Source organism: Bos mutus, chromosome 3 (assembly GCF_027580195.1).
Source record: "Bos mutus isolate GX-2022 chromosome 3, NWIPB_WYAK_1.1, whole genome shotgun sequence".
NCBI classification, from domain to species: domain Eukaryota; kingdom Metazoa; phylum Chordata; class Mammalia; order Artiodactyla; family Bovidae; genus Bos; species Bos mutus.
In genome coordinates, this window is record NC_091619.1 from 14,064,270 (window position 1) to 14,088,906 (window position 24,637).

A 24,637-nucleotide genomic window follows, 5' to 3' on the forward strand; every position below is an offset into this window, starting at 1 on the left:
CAGACCAAATATCAATGAGCAAATTGATCTTTAATCTGCTAACCTGGAAGGCTTGCTGTCCATCATGGGCTTGGGCCTCAGCTATTTACACAGAATCATTGTACAATATTTACAGGATGCTAAACATAGCATCATTCTGGATAGGCAAAGAAGGGGTATGGAAAGGCCAGAACAAAGCCATGAAATCAAAGTGTAAGCAGAAATTTGCAGGTGTGAGTAGAAAGAAGGGGAATGGCAAATCATGAGGGAGGGCAGTGAGGTAGACATGAGCGAGGAAAAGGAAGCATGAAAGTACTTCTGGTGCATGTGGGAAGAGCCCACTGAGACACAAAGCCTTTAAAATTATGGTCTGGAGTCTGGAGGCAAAAATAACTGCCACAAATCACTTTTGTGAGGAAAAGGAAGAAGGCAATTAGAATATTACAGACCATACCTTCTACTTCCCATACCAAAAAGTAATTCTGCTGATTAAATTCCTATGACAGGGGGCTGAGAAGGTACAAAGGGGATACAGAGATAGAATCTTAAACAGACTTAAGAGACAGTAAGAAGAGTCAGGAGAGACACAGGCAATGCAATGAAGGAGGAAAAGAACAAAAGCTCCAGCAGATCTGAACATCTGAATCATCCAGTTGATTTCACAAATCACCTTTCCTCATCTCATCTTCCCCAAAGCTCCTTCCTTTTATTCCCAAATCTCTGGATTTTTAACTTTAACCAAGGAGTGGAGTTAGAATGAGGCTGGGACACAGGGACGATCTATAAAATTCCATCTCACCAATTCAGGTCCCCTCCTTATCCTGTACCAGCATATCAGGGCTTGAGTCGTAGCCAAGGGCAGATTAGGGTGAGAATAGACAGGATGGAGGACACGAGGCCACAAAGCCCCACAATCCCAGGGCCACAGCGCCAGAGGCCTAGTTTGTCCAGTGGGATGAAGAGATCACAGGCATTTCTGACCACATCCAGCAGGAGAGGGGGATGACCCCGAAGGACCCGAGCCAGCAGCAGGACCCGGAGCCGAAGCTTCAGAGCCACCTGAGGCAGACCTCCTCCTGGAATCCCTGGACCCCCAGGTCCTCCAGTTTCAATTCCTCCTGGGACTCCTCCAGAACCCTTCAGTCGCCGGCTACAAGCTGAAGACTCTTGTTCCATCAGTAGGCGGATCTCATAAGCATCACGGCTCAAATTCATGATGAGGGAAAACAGATAGTACCTGGGATACACAGGGAAGAAGGATCAGGATGGGTACATATACCCACCTAGCAAATCCAACAGAACACCTAAACTTTTTTCCCTCATAGTGCAACAGATTATACATTAGAATATCAGAAGTAAATGTTATTACCATTAGAAATGTCCTTCCATCTTTCTGTAACTAATGTGTTTATGTATGTGTACCTTAAGATCTTGGTTTAAAAGTAATGAAGATCATGAAATAGTCCAAGATTAACCTCAAATTTCACTTTTCCACTTGGCAACCCATTAGCACACAGGCATTCAACCTGAACTACAATAATGCAACCTTTTTTAAAAAAAAGAACAGCTTCAGTTGTTTCAAAGATTCACACACATAATTTAAATCCAATCCTTTTGTTAAAAGGAGAAAAAATAAAAAAGAAGCCAAGCTTGCCAAATGTTTTAGATTATAAATTCCTTAAGAACAGCCTACATTAAAAAAATTTTTTTAAATCCATTCTGAAAACAGTGATCTGTATTCAGTATAACTGTCTTACCTCTAATATAGACCCTGAATTCAATCACATCTATCTATTATACTCAGACCATAGTCTAAGCCAGGGGTCCCCAATCCCTGGAACTGGGCAGTACAGCAGGAGGTGACTGGCAGGTAAGCCAGCAAAGCTTCATCTGTATATACAGCCTCTCCCTATTGCTTGCACCCCCTTGGTCTGTGGAAAAATTTTCCACAAAACTGGTTCCTGGTGCCAAGAAGGTTGGGGACCACTAGTCTAACCAACCATCATCTCTTGCTTGAACTACTGCTTCAGTCTTTTAACTGGTTTCCCCATGGTCACTCTTGCCCACCACACCTAACAATCTAATTTCATATAACAGCTGGCATAAATGTATATCACAATATACCCTTTCTTAAAATTCTTGATGGTTTCCTTCCTATCACATTTAGAATAAAATACTACAGAACTCAACAAGTGACTCTGCCGCTCTATCTTGTACCATTCTTTCCCTCAACCACTAGGCTCCAACAACACTGGTTTCTTTTTATATTTTGATCCCATTCAGTGATTCCTGCTTTAGGACCTTTACATTACCTAGTCCCTCAATCTGGAATATTCTCCCTCCGAAACCTTCACATGGCTGGCTCTTCCTTGCACTTCATGTCTGAGCTTAAATGTCACCTCTTCAGAGAGGTCTTCTCTGACCGCCCATTCTAAAGTAGCAAGCCATTTACCATCTTATCACTTGACCCTATTTTAATTTCCTGCACAGCATTTACCACTCTCTGATGTTTTTCTTATTTACCGTGTCTTTGTCCCTTCCCATTACAATGTAAGCCCCATAGGAGCAAGGATCTTGTTTGTCTTTACCACTGCATCCTTGTGTCTAGACTTAGGCCTAGCACGTAGTAAGAGCTAAAGAAATATTTATGGAATGAAAGAGTAGACAGGGCATAGAAACTCTTCTAGAGTTGCTTTTCCATACCATTCTATCCATGCCTCTGCCCCCACCCCTCATATACCATAAGCCTTGTTATAATTGTAAATCACCGAGAAAGATGAAAAGCAGGACATAAGCAGAGATGGAAAGAAGCAATATAGTGTAAATAACAAAGTGAATCATAGGGAAGCAAAAAACAAATATAGGTAATATATAGACAGAAAATTTTATTCTCAAATCATATTCCTTTCCACCTTCACTACCAGCCTGCTCTTTAATCCAAGCCAACATCATTTCATGGTCACATTAGAGAATCTTCTCCTCTTTAGTGCTACTGCAATCCATTTTCCACAGTATAGAAAGACAGATCTTCTAAATGCAATTTGAATCATGTCACATACCTGCTCAGAACCACTGGACTTAAAATTTAAACAAAACTAAATGAAAAAAATCCTACCATTACCTAGACAACCTTGCATGAATGATCTAGCCCTGGTCTACCTCTCCAGTTTGAACTTATGCCCTTCCTCAATACTGTCAACCACACTGGCTTTCTTTCCACCTCTTTAATTCCAAGAAGTCTTTCTGCCTCAAGGCCTTAGAATGAGTTATTTTCTGTTTCTTCTTTCTACTGCTTGCTTTGTATAACTTCTACTCAGACTTCAGGTCTGAAATAAAATTTTTCTCAAAGGGTTCTTTTTTTCCTGACCTTTCTATCTAGATTAGCTCCCCCTGTTATATAGCTTTAACATCCTATATACGTGCTAAGTCACTTCAGTTGTGTCCAACTCTGACGCTATGGACTGTATCTTGCCAGGCTCCTCTGTCCATGGAATCCTCCAGGCAAGAATACTGGAGTGGGTTGTCATGCCCTCCTCCAGGGGCTAACATCCTATACTTTCCCACAAATATTCGGTTTGGTGATTATTTGTTTTAATATCAGACTCCCCTACTAAACTAGAAGTTTCATGAGAGCAGGAACCATATCTACTTAGCTCTTTGCTTTATTCCCTGGCTCACAGTAAGCAGTTACTAAGTATTTTTAGAATGAATGAATGTGTAGACAGGGAGGGGCATAAATCTGTGGTATAGACAGAAGAAGAATCGAAGCAATATAATTAATATCTAGTCTTGTCCAATCTTAGTCATTCACCATGAAAGAGCATCCATCTTCCATCTGCCCCCATTCATTATTCTCTGATGGTTTAAGATCTAAATGAAGATTGGAAGCCAAGTGATTCAGATGTGTACATTCTGGGAAGACCCTAAAAGATCGTTCTCTCATGAAAGGCAAGGCAGGCAGTATGAAGAATACGATAGACCTTGTAGGATAAAAGAATATCAAACCTGAAAGAACGCTGGGCCCACTTCTCCTGATCCACACGGGGAGCGAGTCCAGACTTCCCAGCCCAAAGGACATTGTCACAGGCGAAGTACAAGGCTCTATTGAGATGACTAACAGTGATGCAGAATCTCAGGACAACATCTGATAGGTGCACAGCTCGTTTGGCTGACTCAAGGGCATCTGCTGAGTTACCGAGGCGTAGAACTTGTGGAGATTAGCAACGGAAAGCAAGGATTTGAAAGTAGAAAGGCAAACAGAGAGCAAGATATAGAGAAAGAGAGAAAGCAAGAGAATCAAAGTCAGGCAAGTGATAGAAACAATAATAAACAATTTTTTAAAAAACAGCAGAAAGTTCAATCCTTTTTAGTTCAAATTTTTTATTAATTTGTGTCCCAGTTTAGCTTTCTCAAATCTGCCTCATTCTCTCCAATCCCTCACTGACCTTATCCCTGCTCTCTTTTCTCAGCTGGGAGGCCTGCACAGGATAAGTACAGATAAGGCAAACCATGATGAATTGGCACTGGTCAAAAATAGGAAGGAGGGACTAAGGAATAATGGCTGGGGATGGAAGAAGTGTGGAGTAATAAAAGGAAAGGCCTAGTTACTTACGCTTTCTTCCTAGGCTCAGATGACCTTCCAGTTGTCGAATCTGTTTCTGTAACTCAGGACTGGCCCCATGTTTCTGCAGTGCATGGCCAAGAAGGGAGCAAGCATATTGGGCAGCCCTGGAGGAGAGGTAAGGTAAGGTAGAGACCTCCTTTATCTCCCCCTCAAAAATGTCCTCCAAAAGGCAACCATGGATCACCCCCTTCCCAGTTTGAGACCATTCCCTTTCCTTCTCTTCAGGCCTGTATCTTAGTTTCTCCAAAGGGCATCGAGGATATAAAGGAGCCTAGTAGGGGCTGGGAAACACTACTTCGAATTGAAGAAATAAGGGATTTAACAATGATGCAGCCTGAAAAGGACGGTGAAGAAGGCAGGAGGACCACCGCAAGATCACAAGCACCTCAGTGTGAGTGTGTAATGTTCTGTGAGGGGGTGAGAGATAGCTGAAGAACAGGTTAGTCTTCAAAATAGGTGAACTAAGGCCCTTGAGATGAATGAAGACTAGAAGGCAGGGCGGACGTGGAGGAGCTCGTGGGTGACAGTAGGGTAGAGGGGCCAAAGGGAACTCAGGAGTGCCTCCTTAACTCTGAAGACATAGTCCAGATCGCTATCTGTCACGGGGAGAACGCTCCTCCTCCCACCGTCGCCCAGGGAGGAAAGTGTTGGTCTTATGTGAACACACAACCCTGAGCCGCCTCCCCGCTGGCCCACTCGTGCCTCAGTTTCCCCATCTTTCTCACGAGCAGGAACGAATCAAGGCCTCGCGGCCGGCTCAAATCAGCCCCTCGCGGTCCGTCCGGGCCCCCGTAGCCCGAGTTGACCCTTTTTGACCCCCGTAGTGTGAACTGACCTCGCCTCACGAGGCTCTTCCTCTGCCCGCCCGCCAGCCCCCCTTTCCTATTCGGGCCGCACCTACACAGTCGCTCCCGGGCCTGGCTCTGGGCGCTGAAGCGGACCCAGGCGTCCATGACAGCGGCAGCACCCGTTCTGCAGCTCCGCTCCCGCCTCGCTTCCCGCCCCTAGTCACGCCTCCCGGACGACCCAACGGTGCCGCACGAGGGACAAACATCATCAGAAAATAAAGCGAGTGGAGCCGGCCCCTGAAACGTAATTTCAGAACGAGAAGCACTTGTCTCTGGGGCTACATCTGCATGGTTTGTGTGTTTGGCAGGGCGTACTGGGGGAGGTGGAGGGTGTGTGTGTGTGTGTGCGTGGTCTCCGTCGTCTCGTTCTCTAATCAGAAGATCTCTATTTCCTGAGCAAGCCTCCAGAGGCACAGTCTTCTTTAAATATTCTGGACCAAGGGCGAGGCTTGCAGGAGTCGGGGCGGAGCGAAAAGGCGCCGCAGTGCTCTCTCCAGGACCACTAGGATGGGGTTGCCCCTGACCCAAGGGTGCTTACAGCGGGACACTCGCAGCACACACACACACACACTCACTCTCACGCTCCTATCGAATTCAGGGCTCCAGGGGGCTAAAGGAGCCTGCGGTAGTAGAAGTCAGCACCAGATTCCTTCCTAGTCCCTACAAGCCCCTGACAGTTGGACAGGTGACCTCCAGATTACAGACGGAGTCTCCAGAGATAGACGCTTTAGTGGACGAAATTCGCAAAATAACCATGTCATATCCTGAGGAGGGAGAAGAAACTGAACGCAGCTTACCTCTTCAGATCCACACTTCATCGCCCCGCCCCTTTTCTTTCCAGGTCACCATGTCTGCAGGCAACGTCACCCCTTGGGGGTCATCAGCGGCGGGGGAGGAGGTCTGGGTAGGATCAGGAATAGAGGTGGAGGGCGCAGAGCTACCCACCTTCTCAGTTGCCGCCGAGGTGCGAATGGGAGTGACTGTCGTGCTGTTTGTTTCTTCGGCTGGAGGGAACCTGGCCGTGCTGTGGTCAGTGAAACGGCCGCAACCCAGCCAGCTCTGTCCCTCTCCGGTACGACGACTGTTCGCCCATTTAGCAGTTGCCGACTTACTGGTCACTTTTGTGGTTATGCCCCCAGATGCGACCTGGAATATCACTGTTCAATGGCTGGCCGGGGACATTACATGTCGGACACTCGTGTTCCTGAAACTAGTGGCCATGTATGCCGCAGCTTTCCTGCCTGGTTATTGGGCTCGACCACCAGGCAGCCGTACTCCACCCGTTTGGACCGCGCTCAGCTGGAAGGAAACTTCTTGGGGTAGCCTGGGGACTCAGCTTCCTGCTCACCTTGCCCCAGGTGAGTGACTAGGGACTCAGGGCTAGACTGGACAAGAATTTGAGTACACAACATGAGCCTCTGGATTCAAGGGGTGTGCTTGGCCATGGTCAACATTAATCCTCAGGGTGGGAGCCTCTGCTCTTTTGCTAGTTAAGATCATTGCATGTTAATTTGTATTTCTATTGAGTCTTTGTTTTTACTACACTTGGCTTCCACCTCTTTGCATCATCGTAGGCCCACCTTCTTCAGATTATTGCAGGAAAGCTTCAGAGCATGGAGTGTCCTCCTTGGGAAGACATTAAGACAGTGACAAGAAAACTAAAAAAAAAATAAAAAAAGAGTGAAATCCGGGACTTTGGGTAAAACTTTGTGATACCTTCATTCACCAATTAAAAAAAAAAAATGCAGTTCCCCCAGGTGCATTAAATGCTCTATCAAGGATAGAGCAACAAAGTCTTGCCTTCAAGAAATTTACAGATGAGTGCAGAGTCAAATAAGTAGGCAATTACAATATAATGTCCAGTTAAGTGTTATGCTAAAGCTAAGCTTAAGGAGCTAAGGAACAATGGGGGGTGTCTGACCCACTTTTGGTCATTCAGGGAAAGCTTCCTGACTTCCTAGAGATATCAAAATTTCATTCTTGAAAGATAGGTGTTAAGACAAAGCAGGAGGAATGCTGGAGAAGGTGGAGGGTAGAAAATCTCAAAAGTAATCGCAGTTAAAGTTGAGGGCTAGAAAATGGCAAGTAATGAGCCTGGAGGGGAAGGAAGAACCAATTTCACAAATATTAAGCTTGTACTTTATCCTAAGGGCAGTGGGGAAACACTAAGTAAAAGGTAGAGTAACATAATCAGATTTGTATTTTTTACTCTAGCTTTATTGTGTCAAAATGGAAACAAAAGGGTGCATCTGAACTTGAGTGCCAATTCATCAAATCTCAGTATTGAAAACAAACTATAAATCTAGAAGAAAAAAAAAAAGCTAAATATGGAGCAATTCCTTCAAAACAAAACCACTAACACCATCTGGGAAAAGGGAGTAAAGCAGCATCTCTGAGCCTGTGGTTGGGATTATGTCAGGGAGAGGGGTAACATTTCAGTCTCTGGAATAATGCATTGTAGTCACATTTAAGATTGGATTCTTAAATCCTCAAATATTAGAAATATAACTACCAAAAGTTAGTCTGACTGCAGTTCTAAGACAAACAAAAAATACTGCTTCCAACAGTATGTTGTAAACAGGACCCCTTTGCCTGTTGCCTCAGTGCAAAAGAAATTAATTGGGTTTATATGAAATGAATTTTAGAAGTGGACTGGGAATTAGAATTAGGACTGTTTTTGTTGTTTGTATTAATTTGCTCTGTTTTTTTCTGAGTCTAGGCTCTACCACTAACTAGCTGGATAACTTTGGCTAAATCACTTGAAATCCATAGACAACAAGATTATGGAATAGATGAATTTCATCCTTCCTTGGAGACTGACAGTCCAATAATGCAATTTCTATTTGCTTCAATAGCAAACTGATGGTAACATGATTCAGGTGCAAAAAGTGTTATTTTGGGTTCCAAATTATCAACCTCTTTAAAAAAAAATTATCAACCTGCAATGCCCGTATGTTGCATTTAAAATATGTCAATTAAAAATTGTTAGCATGGTCAAGGGAATATTGGTGTAGTTAGAAATTATTTTCGTAGACTCATTTCCAAGTATCAGAAGTAAAGGTTTCTATAGTAGGTGGTAAAATATAAAATGCATATAAAATAGTCAGAGGCTGGACTAAAATATAAGTCCCCGAACCTTGCCTATTTTTAAACCTTCTCACAAGTCAGATGTTTCTAGGTATAGTGCCAAGCCATGCACACACACCACCCTCACCACAGCGCTCCCCCTGCCCCCGCCCCCCAGCCCCACCACCAAAAAAAAAAAAAAAACCCATCCAGGAATATATGGACTCAAGATAGGAGTAAAGGAAAGACCACTCCCCAACTAGAATAGCCTGGTCATAACTCCAATCAGTTCATAAAATCATGTCTGTGACTAAAACTATTCACTTTTCCTAAAAGTCCCTCATGCCAGCTGAAATCCCTTTCTGAAAGGCCTCATACCTAGGAATTTGATACCTACTAAGTTTGCCTTTTATCAAACTAATACTGACTCAATCTACCTTACCTGAACTAAGGTACAAACCCTGAAGCTCTCAATTGAAAAATGCTCTTTACTGATTCAAGCCAAAAACTAGTTTACCAAAAAAAGGAGAGGCAGCCAACCACATTTGGAAAATGTTAAATTTTATTGTTATTTCACCATTATAATTATTGTACATAGGACTATTACTAAAGTCACTTTAGAGAGTGACTGCAAAATAGCCTGCAACTCTAGCACCTCCCATTTTATGTAAGATTTCTTTTTCCCACAGAATTAATCACAGACACATCAGGAAAATAATTTCAGCTAAAAATGGTGAGGGAAAAAAAATGTGGGTGAGGTGGTAGAGATATCCTCTTATAAAATGGTAGATAGTACTCAAAAGACAGGATCCTTTAAGTTCTGGATTTAATAAGCATACCCTAAGAGGAAAATAGAGATTTTCAAGATATATTTCTAACCTTTTAAATATGGCACCACGGATGTACCATTACTCAGCACTGCAGGGAATTAAGAATGGATTGAGATTATGCACTATATTAGCTCCCAAATTTCTTGACAATCACACACACACAAAAGAATGAATTAATCGGGAGGAGACAGTGTTGAATTGGTAGGTAGCTTGGCAGGGGAAAAGGAAGGGAGACCAGTTCTAATAGTCCTTGACTCCAATCTAGCTGTTCCTGTTCCGTACCATCTGACGCGCTGGTCCAGGTCCCTTCACTCGGTGTGTCACCAAAGGCAGCTTCAAGACTCAATGGCAAGAGATCATCTACAACCTCTTCATCTTCTGCTGTCTCTTTCTGCTGCCACTGATTGCAATGACCATCTGCTATAGCCACATTGTCTGCAGTGTGTCTACTCCCCAGACAAGGAAGGGGAACCATGGTGAGACTCCAACCTCCAGGCCCTAACCCCTACCCTAAAACTATTGTCTAGCCTCATTAATATGATAGCTATCTATCAAACCAAGGGGCTTGCCCAGTGGCTTAGTGGTAAATAATCTGCCTGCACTGCAGAACATTCGAGTTCAATCCCTGGGTTGGGAAGATCCCCTGCAGAATGAAATGGCAGCCCATTCCAGTATTCTTGACTGGGAAACCCCATGGACAGAGGAGCCTGGTGGGTTATAGCCTGTGGGGTCACAAAAGAATTGGATGCAACTTAGCGACTAACAACAAACTGTATCTCTAGCAGCTAATACCACACTAATTTCATTGAATGCCTTCAATTCTAACCAGCCACTAGCTATCATTCTCTGAAGTTGAGTTAGCTAGGCAAGAATTAAGAAGAAGGGTGATCACTATTCTCCTTTGCTCTTGGACACCAACAACACTTCAAACAGACTTTGTAGCTTCAGTGTACCATAGCACCTCAAATTGAAACCTTTTTTCCAGCATGTCTGTCATAATCCCTGACGGGAAGGGAGCATATAGTCCCAGGTTGGGAAGGGGAGGAGGGCTTGCAGCTTCTCTATTTATAGAGGGAAGAGCTCTATCTCACAATTTCTGCCTATCAATTTAGAAGCTGAGTGGTTCTGAATTTGAGTGAATTTTCTAAATTCCCAGCCCCTGCAGGTGAATTTGCCCTCTGCCACTCCTTATACAATCACTCCCGTGTTCATCATCGGGCCCTACGACTGGCCCTACTTATCCTACTGACCTTCATCTTCTGCTGGACACCTTATTACCTTCTGGGTCTTTGGTACTGGTTCTCTCCCACCATGCTAACTGAAGTGCCTCCTAGCCTCAGCCACATCTTTTTCCTCTTTGGCCTCCTCAGTGCTCCTCTGGATCCTCTCCTCTATGGGGCCTTCACCTTTGGGTGCTGAAGAGGGCATCAAGAACATAGTATAGACTCCTCCAGGGAAGGAGGTTCTGGAAGAGTGCCCCAACAGGAGATTTAAGCTCTTAGACAGAAGTACAAACAAATGTGGCAGCAAGAAACGCAGGAGAGCAAAAAGAGACATTTCTATGTTACCACTTGCTCAGGACAGCATATATAGGAACAGAATGATTATTCCTTACTGTCATGAGAACATCTTACTTCTACCCTTGCTCTCTTAGCTTCGAAGAAAAAGAAATACTGAGCAGTGTCTCTACTTGACCCTAGCTGACACTGGAGACTATCTAACGTAGAAACTCACACAGAATTCAGTCCCTGGGAGAAATATCTTCACAGTGACCCATACTGCCTCACTGTAAATAGTACTCCAGAGCTTGCAATATTAGAAAAGGGAAGTTAAGTAATTAGAAAACAAAAATTGTACATTTATTCATAATTCAAAAGAAACACTAAACAGGGTAAGAGATTAAATATAAACACAGTGAGTTCCACCCCAGCCGTATTTCTCCAAGGTTGCATGGTCAAATGGAATCTCTGGAGAGAACACCTGAACAACAGAGGATAGGTCAGCGACGTCTCCGGTCTGGACTCCTGCTGCGTCTTCGACCACCTCTACAAAGAAGGAAAAGGGGCAGGGCCCATGAGACGAACATAATACTATGTCCTTATTCTGCTTTGCTCATACTCCTTCCACTAAGATAATGTTTTTCCCTCTGCACTTTACCTCCTCTTGCCCTTGGGTGGACCCCGAACAAAACACCAGTCCACGCTGATTGGCTGTCCCATCAAATCCTGGCCATTGAGTCCCTCCATAGCAGCCTGGGCCTCCTTGTATGTTTCATACTCAACTAGAGTATACCCCTGGAACAAGAAAAAGACAGATTATCAAAACTCCATCAAGCTTTTTTCTACTCAACTAGAAAAATCTATCAACCTTAAACAACAAATGCATGTCACATCCCTATTATACATACAACTTGTCTGTTTCTGCCTCTTTGCTATGTCTAACAATCAATTCCCAATCTCATTTTATTTCAACTCTTGGCCAACCACAGTCAACTTTGGAGAACTACCAATGCTGTCTAAGGGTTATGGATGAAGAGAGGCAATGGAGTATGGCTCAAGATACCTTTAGATATCCTGTACGTCTGTCCAGATTGAGATGGATATTTTTTATTTCTCCATACTCTGCAAATTTATCATGGATGTCTTCTTCCGTGGCTTCCTCATGGACTCCAGTGACAAAGAGAATCCAACCTTCAACAGCTGTAGGTAGGGGAACGAAGGAAAGTTGTTTGAGCACAAGAAACACTTAAGCAAGATCACACAAGTGTGTGCAGGCTCCACAGAGATTGGTTAAGCGACCTCTGACTCCATTCCTCAGTTCAGTCGCTCAGTCGTGTCCGACTTTTTGTGACCCCATGAATCACAGCACGCCAGGCCTCCCTGTCCATCACCAACTCACGGAGTTCACTCAGACTCACGTCCATCGAGTCAGTGATGCCATCCAGCCATCTCATCCTCTGTCGTCTCCTTCTCCTCCTGCCCCCAATCCCTCCCAGCATCAGAGTCTTTTCCAATGAGTCAACTCTTCGCATGAGGTGGCCAAAGTACTGGAGTTTCAGCTTTAGCATCACTCCTTCCAAAGAAATCCCAGGGCTCCATTCCTACTGGGTTTTATTTCATTGGTCCCTAACTCTGTACAGACAGATCCCTACCGATTCCATTTACTTACAGCGTTGTGGTCCGGGTTCATCGCCATCCTGCTCCACGCTGTCATAATCCTCACGCATCCGCGCTCGAGACCCCTCTTCTATTAGAAACACACAGCAGATCACCGGAAATCCCCCTTCTCCCACTGTTCACCGTAGGTCTGAATGGGGATTCCAAAACTCGTAGCTCTCTCCATTCGACCCCATTCCACCCACAGACACTCACCGGAGCCAAAGCCACGGCCCTTCCGTTTCTTCGCTTTTTCTTTTAGTTTGTGGATGCTCTCTGGAGCCCCAGAAGAAAAGGAATAAGTGAAAAAGGTAACAGGTGTTTACAACAATATTCTCTCTGCAAGACATTATCTGAAAGCAAATCCCACCACCTCCAGGCTGTCCCTTCCCGGCCCGCCCCTCTTCCGCCCAAAGGGGGCGGAGTCTCCAACCAACAGAACCCGGTTCCCTGGCTCGTATCCTCCCCAATGGGGAGAAAGATTATATTTTCCTAAAACGTCCTTCTCTCGCACCTTCCCCGCTTCCCGCAGCCGCCTCCACTGTCCTCACCGTCCCCATCCTCATCCATGGCGAAATCCTCGCCCCCAGCCTCATGAAGATCAAGTACGTCCGCCATCTTTCCTTCCCTCCAACTCTCGTCCGTGCCTCTCAGGCACTTGGCTCCTCGGGAAACTGTCGCGGAGGGAAAAGGTCATCAATCAAGTTGACCAATTAAAAACTAACACTAGGTCCCGCCCTCGGCGCGGTAAAAATACGCAATGGAGGCGGGCCTAGTTTGGGAAGATACCGGAAGTGTTACTGTAGCCATCTTGAGCGCGTCATGAGCTGAGCGCGGCACCCGTGTGCGGCGAGGTAGGGGGTGGGCGGGGCTAGTGAGTTCCTCTTAACCAAAGTTTCGGACCTGACTGAGCCCCTAACACTAAGTAACTTAACCAGAGCAGCCAACAAAGAGTAACTACTAACAGTGAAAAGTGAAAGTGTTAGTCGCTAAGTCGGATCAGTTCTTTGCGATCCTGTGGGCTGTAGCCCGCCAGGCTCCTCTGTCCATGGAGTTCTCCAGGCAAGAATACTGAAGGGGGTTGCCATTTCCTTGTGAAGCCCAGCCGAATTTTTATTAGCGGGTTGCTTTTCGTCTCTTTTCATTCCATACCAGGAAATGGAAGCTGAAGAAAGTTTTTTCTCTAAAAACTTGCAGGCCTATACTGTACCGAGGAGCAGCTGGATCTGTGATGGAAGCATTAAAAAAAAAAAAAGTCAGCAATGCTACTTCAAAAAGCTGCTTCTGGAACGTACTGTTCAGTTCAGTTCAGTCGCTCAGTCGTGTCCCCTGAATCGCAGCACGCCAGGCCTCCCTGTCCATCACCAACTCCCAGAGTTCACTCAAACTCACGTCCATCGAGTCGGTGATGCCATCCAGCCATCTCATCCTCTGTCGTCCCCTTCTCCTCCTGCCCCCAATCCCTCCCAGCATCGGCTTTCTCTCAAGAAAATCAGCCGACCTGGTTTCCCGTGAAATACTACTGATGAGACACATATCAACTTTTCTTTTTTAATTTAATAATGTCTCAAGAAATTCCCTGGCGGCTCCACATTTTTACTTCGGGGGCCCCGTTCAGTTCCTGGTGGGGGAACTAAAATCCCGCAAACCCGGGGTCACGCACCCGCCCCCCAAATTAAAAATAGTCTCTTAAATTCTACCCACCGCTTCTGGGAATTAAAAAGAAAAAGTCGTGATTTTAAATAAAACAGAGGCTTTAGCTTCTTTGAGGATAGTACAGACATTTCACGTTTAAAAACCCAGGAGTTGAGGCGAAAAAGAATATTGCCCCCACATTCTGGAATCCGACGTAGGCCTTAAAAAACAGTAGTGGATAAGTAGTCACTTATTTATTAATTTTTAAATCAGTTGTGAATGCCTATATGTGTGTCTAATATTAGAAGAGGTGCTAGCAATACAAGGGGAAGTACAGCATCAATCACTTTATAATAACATTATGAAAGTGATCATTGCTGTTACAAGGTACTACAGCAATACAAGTTTCTAATAGGACTGGAAATAAGGAGAGTGCATTTGAGGGAGGGCTTCCATTTAAACTGTGCTTGTAAGGCTGTTTTGCTTTCCAGGCAAAACAGTTGTATTGAAACTAAGAAACATTAATCCATTCTCTACCGTACATAGTATAATCTTCTTTTTAAAAAAAAAAAAGTCACATCTCTACTGATATCCCCCTTACTTATTTTTGCACTTAGAATAAAATTCAGACTCACAGCCTGCTCTGTGTCTCCATACTGTTTCACCACCATTCTTCCCTCTCACCTATTACTTTACTATACTTTTCTCAACTATGTTTACTCCCTATACTCAACTATCTTGTACACTTTCTCATCTCTGGACATTTTGTAACTTTCTGTCCCTGATGAGCTTCCTTCAGCTTTTCACATGGCTGGTTCAACCCCATCCTGTAGGTCTCCCTGAAATACTGCTGTCACTCAAAGGAGTCTTCTCTGTTCTATCCTTCACTCTTATTTCCTTGACAGAATTTAAAATCAAATCTTGAATTACTTTGTTTACGTTCTAGTTTGTTTACTGTCTTTCGCATTGGCAGACATTCTTATTTACAACTATATCCTCAAAGTTCAGACCAGTGCCTGATTCATAGTAGACAATTGCTAAATACATATCCAATGAATATCAGGAGGGCAAGAAATTTTTTATGCCTGATGCTATCTAATTAGGAAACAAAGTTGGAAATACAGTTTAGGGTCAAACTGTATGTCATGCTAAAAATTTGGAACTTACCCTATAGGCAAGAAATTTTTCTAATTCAATATTTTAGTATTCATAATTTTTAACATTTGCAAGTAGCCCCCATACTATTTTTGACTTGTGTTTTTCCTTAAATAGACTGGCATTTTAAATTTACGTGCTGTGCTGTGCTTAGTTGCTCAGTTATGTCCACCTCTTTGCAACCCCATGGACTGTAGCCTGCCAGGCTCCTCTGTCCATGGAATTCTCCAGGCAAGAGTACTGGAGTGGGTTGCCATGCCCTCCTCCATGGGATCTTCCCAACCCAGGAATTGAACCTAGGTCTTCCACATTGCAGGTAGGATTCTTTACCATTGAGCTATCAGGGAAGCCCCAAACAAATTTATACTGTTTAAATATCACTGCCAGCAGTGGAGACCATATTTTTCTATTACAAATTCAGATAAAAGCATAACTAATAAAAATGAAAAATGTTTGGCCATCTACCACCGAAAATCTTGTCAGATAATGCCAAGGGTTCACATATAGAACTTTGGGAAGTGCTGCTAAAGGTAAAGATAGCTAGATGATAGTTTAAGCAAGGGAGTGGTACAGTGATAAGTATTTTAGAAAGAAATCTGATAGTAATGAAGAAGATGTGAAGAATGAAGGTAGAGATAATTAGGAAGCTGTTGCAGTGGTCCAGCCCTGAGATGCTAAAGGAATGAACCAATTCAGTAGATATGGACAAAACAGATTAGGAAGTTTATATAGGGGTAAACTCAACAGTAAGTGATTGATTAGATGATGGCAAAGAGGAATTGAAGGATCTCAAGGAGAATTGAGGTTCTAGCTCAGATTGCTGGGCAGTAATTTCAGTAACGTGGGGAGTCAAAGAGGAGAATGTATGGAGAAATGGGTTTTATTTTAGATAAGTAAGTTCAAAGAGCGTGTGTCATTCAGGTGGTAATGTGCAATGTGTGGAAATACAGATATAAAAGCTCAAAAGAGGTTGGGGTGGAAGGAACAGGTTTGAGAACTGGGTGTATGATAGAGTTTAAGCCACCACAGTGGGTGTGACTGCTAGTGAAAAAGGGCAGAACTTGAGGAGAAAGGGTCAAGAACCAAATTCAGGCTCCTCAAATATCTGGAGAAGGGGAGGCAGATGCCTTCTCCCAGCAGTACAATCTTATTTCTTCCACCCTAAAAATACTAAGAAAAGTTCTTTTTTGAACTTTTTAAGAGGGTCGTTTTAGAACGTCTCTGATACATGGGTCTCAAGAAAGAGTCAATATGGCTCACTAGACAAAAATCTATTTTTAATTATATAAAATTATACATATAAAATACATAGAGAGTACTAAAAAGGTAAGTAAAAATTTAACACCAAAGGTGGACATATCAGGGAACAATTTTTCTCCAAGTTCTTTGGGATCTTACTGGTTGGTATTTGAGAAAAATAATCAAGGAGATGCGAAGACAAGTTCTTTCCATAACTCACAGAGAAAACAGCAAAGGAGAAATGAGGGTTTGTGATTTCTGGATTATAAACATAAATAAAAACTGAATAGACACACCTATTATTTAAAAGTAGGGAGCCTCTGCTCCAACCTTACATGTGTTTCATGGAATACAGAGATGGGGCTTGGAGAATTCAAGGAAATCCCTTTCAAGTACTAATATTACTGTTGTTAGATTCCTTATCTCTGGTCCCATATATACTGGTCACTAAGATGATTTCAAAAGCAAGAAAGCTGACTTTCATCTTTCCCCTATCTGATCCAAATGTGCAAATTGTAGCCTGTTTTCTAACCTATTTCTAAAAGCAAAGTGTATAACTGTTAAACAGAAAGTGTAATTACAGGAATATTAAATTTCCCAAACTCAGTTTAGGAAGTGCACTGAGCTATAATATAGTATTAAGGTGAGTACAGAAACAAGAAGAAAATATATCTTAGAGAGATGTACAAAAAATTCTCCCAAAGGGGAATGCTTTAGCTATACTCCAGATCATCTTTCTCCTGTTTTACCCAGGAAAGAGGTAAGGGAAGAGAATAGTATTCATATTAAATACATAATTAGCTGATCATTGATTCTCTTTCCCGTCCTGGAGTTTCTCATGGTTCCCATTAGGAAGTGCCATAATGCCAAAGTATCTTCTAATTTTCCTGATCGGCTCATGCTCTAATAATCATTGTGGAGGAAGAGGAAAGAAAAGAGGAACACCAATGTGAATCTAGTTATATACATCTAAGGTCATAAACAGTAGCCACTTCATGGGAGTAGGAGGAACATAGCCCTCACCAAATTGGACAGATGTTTCCAAAAACCAAAATGATGGGAGGAGGTTTTTAAGAAAGGGAAATATGTTTTACCTTTACCAATCTTTGCAGCAGGAAGATCTATAGACAGGGCTTAACTAAGCTTGGTGAGCAGGGGAGGAGGATTGAAAAGAGAATATGGAAAGATGAGTAACTTCAACCCTTACCCGTTCAATAGATTCTGGTATGGTATGGTATCTAGGCCCCAGAAGCAACACAGGTGATAAACCCCTGCAGGCTGTGTTTATAATTCCTCTCTTCTTCCTGGGAAGTTTCTCAGCAATGATTTTAAAATTAAGAAACAAACAGCTCTCCATTTCCCTTTCAAATAATAATGTGAGGAAGCCCTAAAATGAAGTACCATTTGGAGGCAGAAGAGGAGTAAGGTGGTAGTGTGGTGTGATGTAAGTTATGAAATAACCTAGTTACTGAGGGAACAACTTGGTACCAAGTAGGCCCAGCTCAAGATAAAACCAAAGCCAAAGTTTTCATTTTCATGCTCTGTTTGGTCCAAGAGAAAGCAGGAATGAGGGTAAGGGTGGGGCTCACAGCCCTTATTCAAGCTCCTTGTTATTTTAAAAGGAGACGTGAACACCTAGTAAGTCATTTTGTGCTACTGAAATGACTACACAGAGTTACTAGCAGTGTAAGAGCCCACAAAGCTCTGAAGACAGCCTGCTCTTCTTGTAAAGCAGTGTGGATATGTTTCAAAAGCAACTACATCCAAAAACTAGAAGTAAGAAAAGGGATATCTCAGCAAATAGGAATCTAGGTGTAGAATTTATACATACACATATATATCTCTCTATATTTTAAAGTATAAAATTGAGAAAGTATGTACAGAAATCACACTAAGTCTTAGAAAGGACATATAAAAAACGGGCCTGGAGATGATGCGAGTATGTGGGTAGATGCCTAGCAGTTGGAGGAATGCATATTGCCCAATTGCCCAGCAGCCAGCATGAGAATATCTTTCTTCTCCTTGTGGAAGCGCAGCTCCTTGCCTGCCAGCCGGGCTTCATCCAGCTCCCGCTCAGTAGAGGCCAGCTCTCTAGACAGTGCCCCTGGCACACTCTGCTCCCGGCTCACCCAGTCCAGTGCCATTTGGTGGCGAATATCATCATCTAGGGCTCGGTGTGAATAATGAGCCAACACTTCCTGGAGGGGGAGAGGAATGTGAAAATCACGGACAAAGTAAAGGTTCATTCCTCATTAACCCATCTGGGACTAGGAACTCTCAGCCTTTGAGTCCTAACCAAAGTCAGCACTGGTGTCCTCTGAGGAGAGTCTTACAGGAAAACCTCCTGGTGGGAGAAGCAAGGCAGGTAAAAGAATCACAGTTAAGATTATAGGAATGAAGTGGGCACTTTACCTAAGCCTTTCAAGACTCACAACCTGGTAGGCCTGCTTATTTATAACACAACAGCCACCTCAAAACAGCCCTTCTGCCAGACTCCCCTCATCCACAGGAACTCTTACCTGCCGAGAGCACTGTCTTTCCCTCATGGCCTTAAGGCTGCCATTCCAGTGCAGCAGCTGAAAAACTGTCATTAGCTCCTGGAGGAAGAAAATATGAAGTGCCAGGACTGGTATAGGGAGGTTGCATAAGAATTAAATATGGTGGGGAGGAGTACTTCCCTGGTGGTCCAGTGGTTAAGAATCTGCCAGGGGATGCAGGTTCAATCCCTGGTCAGGGAACTAAGATCCCACATGCCACAGAGCAACTAAACCTGCTCGCCACAACCAGAGAGTCTGTGCACCCCAACAAAAGATCCCGCATGACACAATGAAAATCCGGCATGGTGCAACTGAGACCTGAGGCACCCAGATACACAATTAAATGTTGTTGTTTTTTTATAATAATTAAATGGGGAAACTTTCACAAAATGTATTTGTGGCAGCACGCCTTATACCAACTCTGATATGTCCTTGGGGCCTTGGGGAAAGGAAGATATTTATATTTTGAAAAATATTCTATAAACTTTTCTCCTTTCCTTTCCAACTGAGTCTTGGTACGAGGCGTGTGTGTGTGTGTATGTGTGTGTCTATGTGTGTGTGTACAGTCTAATCCATGTTATTAGAGCTAGGGAAGTAGGTGGAATAGTATAGTACCTGAAACTCCAACATTGACTTGCCCTTGTTGGATTCCAACATGAATCGAAAAGCACCAATCCCTGTATTGGGGTTGTCAGCTTCCTCCCTGTTGCCCTGGTAACAGAAGAAAAGAAAAGACAATAGATTTTCAGTCAGGATTATCAACTCGATCAGGACTGTCCAGGAGAAATATAATACAAGTCACATGTTTAATTTAGTTGCCATATTACAGTAAAAACAAATAGTATTAATTTTAATAGCATATTTTATTTAACCTAACATACTTAAAATATTATTTCAACTATAATTAGTATAAAATTTATTAATGAAACATTGTTTTCCTTATACTAAGTTTTCAAAATCTGGTGTCTGTTTATCTTACAGCATATCTCAATTCAAGTGCTCAATAGCTACATGTGGCTAGTGGCTATTCTGCTGCTCAGCGAAATCCTAGAGGCCTCTGGAGCCATCACACATTTTAACTTAGGTGACAGAGACAAGTCAATCTGATTTTCCCTATTTTAGAAAAGGGAGAGCACTGAAACATAGAGGAGAGTCTTGATTTAGCTAAAATAACAGAGTGAGTTCAGCATATAAGACTGGACTAACCTAGAGGGCAATTAGCAAATGCATTTTAAAGACTGACTATAAAAGTCATAAGCATGGCAAATTCTGGGTAGCAGTTTGGCCTCCTGGACATTTGCCTCGTGTGTCTTCTACTGGCAACATGACCCTGCCAGGGTCGAGTTAAGATACATTGACCTACCTGTAAGCCTAGAGTGTATGAAAAACAACACAGTACAGAAGTTAAGAGCATGGACTGGACTACTCTTATGGTCTTGGTGAAGTCATTTAACCTCTCTGTTCCCCAGCTACCTTATTTGTAAAATGACAATAATCATGGATCTATTTTACAGGATTATTTTAAGGATTAAAGATATTCTTTTAAAAATTTAAATTAAAAAAAGATAAATTTAGTCTAACAATTCTAAGCATATAATGTAGGTGCATTATCATATTGGACCTGATATCCAGTTACACAATCCAAATCCATTCTGGTACGGGCTCTGGTTTGTGCTATTTGGTTGGTGGTTTCATATTATTAAAGATAATTCTAGGTCCAGGGTCTTGTGGGACTTCCAAAATGAGGGCATCTCCAGGTTTCCTAGTGATCCTTTTTGTCAACCCGATCTAGAAACATTAGGCCGGGAGACTACTGGGAACACAGGGATCCAGCTTTCTCCTCTTGCTTCCTAAGAGGTTTCCTGCTCTTTCTAGCCAGTTCCACACACACACCCCCAAACTCCCAAGAAATGAACTTCATTCTGCTCTTTTTGAGCAAAGGGATCAGGTAGAGTTCAGGAACCAATTAAGTTATATCCAAATTCAGTTTATTGTGGGATACTTTATCATGGGGTTTTACTGTACATGTATCACACTTAAATAATATCAGGCATTTAGTAAGCATACCATAAGTGCTAGTTTATTATCATTCTTTGCCTTCACTGTGCTAGAATCAACAAGAAGTCAGAACTACTCAAAATCAACCCACTTTGTTTTGTGGCTCATGAGAAATAATCATGCCATGCATGGTTAAATCTTTGTGTTGAAACAAAGATCATAAAATTTGGATTTAGAAGTGAAAATCTAGAGGAAGGGAGAGAAAAGGTGGTGATTTTCATTATTATGATTTAGGGCTCTGAAGCAAGCAAGAGTCTTCATTCTTATCTAGAACTGTTCACTGCGATACCTTATTCAGTGCCTCCATGATACAGCACAGAACAGCTGCCAGCAGAGGCTGCGGGGCAGAGGAGTCCATCTGCCCCACGCCTTTCTCAGTTCCCTTGAGAGTTGAGGGGATCAGTATCATGGCACATCTGTAAACTATCTGGAGTATACCAAATGGCATGACCCAACATTGGCAAGTTCCATCTCATAGGATACTTCTACACCTAACAAGGTTATAAATGAACTCCATTTATTCAATAAACATTTAATTACAGAACACTTGATTAGTGATAGGAACATTAGAATATAATTGGAAAGTAATTAGAATTAATTTAATTTAACCTACTTATTTTACAAATGAGGAAATTCAGAACCACAGAGGCTAGGTGATTTGTCAAAAGACAGAATACAGTGTTAGACTCAGGACTTTTAAAGGACAAAAGTTAAAAGCAAAAAATGTGGACATCACTCTTTCAGTTCAGTTCAGTTCAGTCGCTCAGTTGTGTCCGACTCTTTGCGACCCCATGAATTGCAGCACTCCAGGCCTCCCTGTCTATCACCAACTCCCGGAGTTCACTCAGACTCACATCCATCGAGTCAGTGATGCCATCCAGCCATCTCATCCTCTGTCGTCCCCTTCTCCTCCTGCCCCCAATCCCTCCCAGCATCAGACCATGGGCTAAGACCAAATGAAAATAATTTTTTTTTTTTTTTGAGAAAGGGAATTCCCCTGGGATATTAATGAGCCATCCACTAAGTTCTAAATTTGAGAGGTTAATAAAAAAAGAATAGTGGCATGAAAATAATAATAGTTTACATTTCTTAAACACTTTGTAGCAGACACTGCAGGTGACCTACCCAATGCCTATTTCCTTCTTCCATACTACAGGGCCTACTCATCTCCCAATTACCTCAGAGAAGAGTGATTTTATCCTAACTCCAAGTGGGTAAATCCTAATCTCCTTTGCCTGTAACTGACTTTAAGGTGAGAATTCTGGGCATGGGTGGTAGAGGGAAGGTCTGCCAAAAGGCTTCTGGGAATAGAGTCCTTAATACTAAGGAGATACTAGAAAAGATGGTCTCTTTCTGTCTCTGAATGTAGTTTTCTCTGTATTTGACAAATGGAACTCTGTCTCTGTCTTGTACCCTGAGGGGAGTCAGCCCAAGGGCAAAGCCAGTATCTAGAGGATGGCTGAGTGGAGAGATGGAAATAATTTGGGCCAGTAGATGATACTCTTTTTTTTTTTTTTCCAGGTTAAAAGTCTGTTTTGATGCTTCCCTCGTGGCTCAGTGCTAAAGAATCCGCCTGCCAATACAGGAGACACAGGTTTGATCCCTGATCCGGGACGATCCCACATGCCACAAAGCAACAAAGCACCACAACTATTTTTTTAATTAAATTTATTTATTTTAATTAGAGGCTGATTACTTTACAATATTGTATTGGTTTTGCCATACATCAAAGTGAATCCGCCATGGGTGTACAGGTGTTCCCAATCCTGAACCCCCCTCCCACCTCCCTCCCCATACCATCCCTCTGGGTCATCCTGGTACACCAGCCCCAAGCTTCCTGTATCCTGCATCGAACCTGGACTGGCGATTCGTTTCTTATATGATATTATACATGTTTCAATGCCATTCTCCCAAATCATCCCCCGCCTCCCTCTCCCACAGAGTCCAAAGACTGTTCTATACATCTGTGTCTCTTTTGCTGTCTCCCATACAGGGTTATCGTTACCATCTTTCTAAATTCCATATATATACATTAGTATACTGTATTGGTGTTTTTCTTTCTGGCTTACTTCACTCTGTATAATAGGCTCCAGTTTCATCCACCTCATTAGAACTGATTCAAATGTATTCTTTTTAATGGCTGAGTAATATTCCATTGTGTATATGTACCACAGCTTTCTTATCCATTCATCTGCTGATGGACATCTAGGTTGTTTCCATGTCCTGGCCATTATAAACAGTGCTGCGATGAACATTGGGGTACACGTGTCTCTTTCAATTCTGGTTTCCTTGGTGTGTATGCCCAGCAGTGGGATTGCTGGGTCGTATGGCAGTTCTATTTCCAGTTTTTTAAGGAATCTCCACACTGTTCTCCATAGTGGCTGTACTAGTTTGCATTCCCACCAACAGTCTAAGAGGGTTCCCTTTTCTCCACATCCTCTCCAGCATTTATTGCTTGTAGACTTTTGGATCGCAGCCATTCTGACTGGTGTGAAATGGTACCTCATTGTGGTTTTGATTTGCATTTTTCTGATAATGTGTGATGTTGAGCATCTTTTCATGTGTTTGTTAGCCATCTGTATGTCTTTTTTGGAGAAATGTCTATTTAATTCTTTGGCCCATATTTTGATTGATTCATTTATTTTTCTGGAATTGAACTGCAGGAGTTGCTTGTATATTTTTGAGATTAGTTGTTTGTCAGTTGCTTCATTTGCTATTATTTTCTCCCATTCTGAAGTCTGTCTTTTCACCTTGCTTATAGTTTCTTTTGTTGTGCAGAAGCTTTTAATTTTAATTAGATCCCATTTGTTTACTTTTGCTTTTATTTCCAATATTCTGGGAGGTGGGTCATAGAGGATCCTGCTGTGATTTATGTCGGAGAGTGTTTTGCCTATGTTCTTCTCTAAGAGTTTTATAGTTTCTGGTCTTATGTTTAGATCTTTAATCCATTTTGAGTTTATTTTTGTGTATGGTGTTAGAAAGTGTTCTAGTTTCATTCTTTTACAAGTGGTTGACCAGTTTTTCCAGCACCACTTGTTAAAGAGATTGTCTTTTCTCCATTGTATATTCTTGCCTCCTTTGTCAAAGATAAGGTGTCCATAGGTGCGGGGGTTTATCTCTGGGCTTTCTATTTTGTTCCATTGATCTATATTTCTGTCTTTGTGCCAGTACCATACTGTCTTGATGACTGTGGCTTTGTAGTAGAGCCTGAAGTCAGGCAGGTTGATTCCTCCAGTTCCATTCTTCTTTCTCAAGATTGCTTTGGCTATTCGAGGTTTTTTGTATTTCCATACAAACTGTGAAATTATTTGTTCTAGCTCTGTGAAAAATGCCATTGGTAGCTTGATAGGGATTGCATTTAATCTATAGATTTCTTTGGGTAGTATACTCATTTTCACTATATTGATTCTTCCGATCCATGAACATGATATATTTCTCCATCTGTTAGTGTCCTCTTTGATTTATTTCACCAGTGTTTTATAGTTTTCTATATATAGGTCTTTAGTTTCTT

The 24,637-nt window shown here is 42.5% G+C and overlaps 2 protein-coding genes across 3 annotated transcripts in view; both read right to left on the reverse strand.

Annotated features, from left to right (window-relative positions):
- Positions 1–11: 11 nt before the first annotated feature.
- PEX11B (peroxisomal biogenesis factor 11 beta) lies at positions 12–5,636 on the reverse strand. The gene is made up of 4 exons (XM_005898519.3): positions 5,501–5,636; positions 4,592–4,707; positions 3,985–4,186; positions 12–1,216 (listed from the first exon to the last, which is right to left on the reverse strand). The coding sequence occupies exons 1-4, from the start codon at positions 5,554–5,556 to the stop codon at positions 814–816; spliced, it is 777 nt and encodes a 258-aa protein (XP_005898581.1). The 5' UTR covers positions 5,557–5,636; the 3' UTR covers positions 12–813.
- A 5,548-nt stretch (positions 5,637–11,184) lies between these two features.
- The window catches only part of LIX1L (limb and CNS expressed 1 like), a 30,271-nt gene continuing 16,818 nt past the window's right edge, over positions 11,185–24,637 (reverse strand). Inside the window, exons 4-12 of one of the 2 annotated variants that reach the window (XM_070367046.1) lie at positions 19,684–19,779; positions 19,051–19,128; positions 18,576–18,729; positions 13,054–13,176; positions 12,719–12,778; positions 12,516–12,590; positions 11,910–12,046; positions 11,505–11,641; positions 11,185–11,392 (exon numbers count right to left, since the gene is read on the reverse strand). In XM_070367046.1, coding sequence (XP_070223147.1) covers positions 11,347–11,392; positions 11,505–11,641; positions 11,910–12,046; positions 12,516–12,590; positions 12,719–12,778; positions 13,054–13,176; positions 18,576–18,729; positions 19,051–19,128; positions 19,684–19,779 — 906 coding nt within the window. In that variant the 3' untranslated portion in view covers positions 11,185–11,346. Of the gene's footprint in view, positions 11,393–11,504; positions 11,642–11,909; positions 12,047–12,515; positions 12,594–12,718; positions 12,779–13,053; positions 13,177–18,575; positions 18,730–19,050; positions 19,129–19,683; positions 19,780–24,637 lie in introns of both variants that reach the window. The other variant, XM_070367044.1, reaches the window with a different exon arrangement.

Bases quoted from the DNA above. Each gene is read 5' to 3' on its own strand.
- PEX11B (XM_005898519.3), bottom strand. From the start codon at position 5,556: ATGGACGCCTGGGTCCGCTTCAGCGCCCAGAGCCAGGCCCGGGAGCGA. The intron at 4,708-5,500 runs GTGCGGCCCGAA...CCTCTCCTCCAG, and splicing joins GCCCGGGAGCGACTGTGTAG to GGCTGCCCAATATGCTTGCT. The intron at 4,187-4,591 runs GTAAGTAACTAG...AATCTCCACAAG, and splicing joins TCTGAGCCTAGGAAGAAAGC to TTCTACGCCTCGGTAACTCA.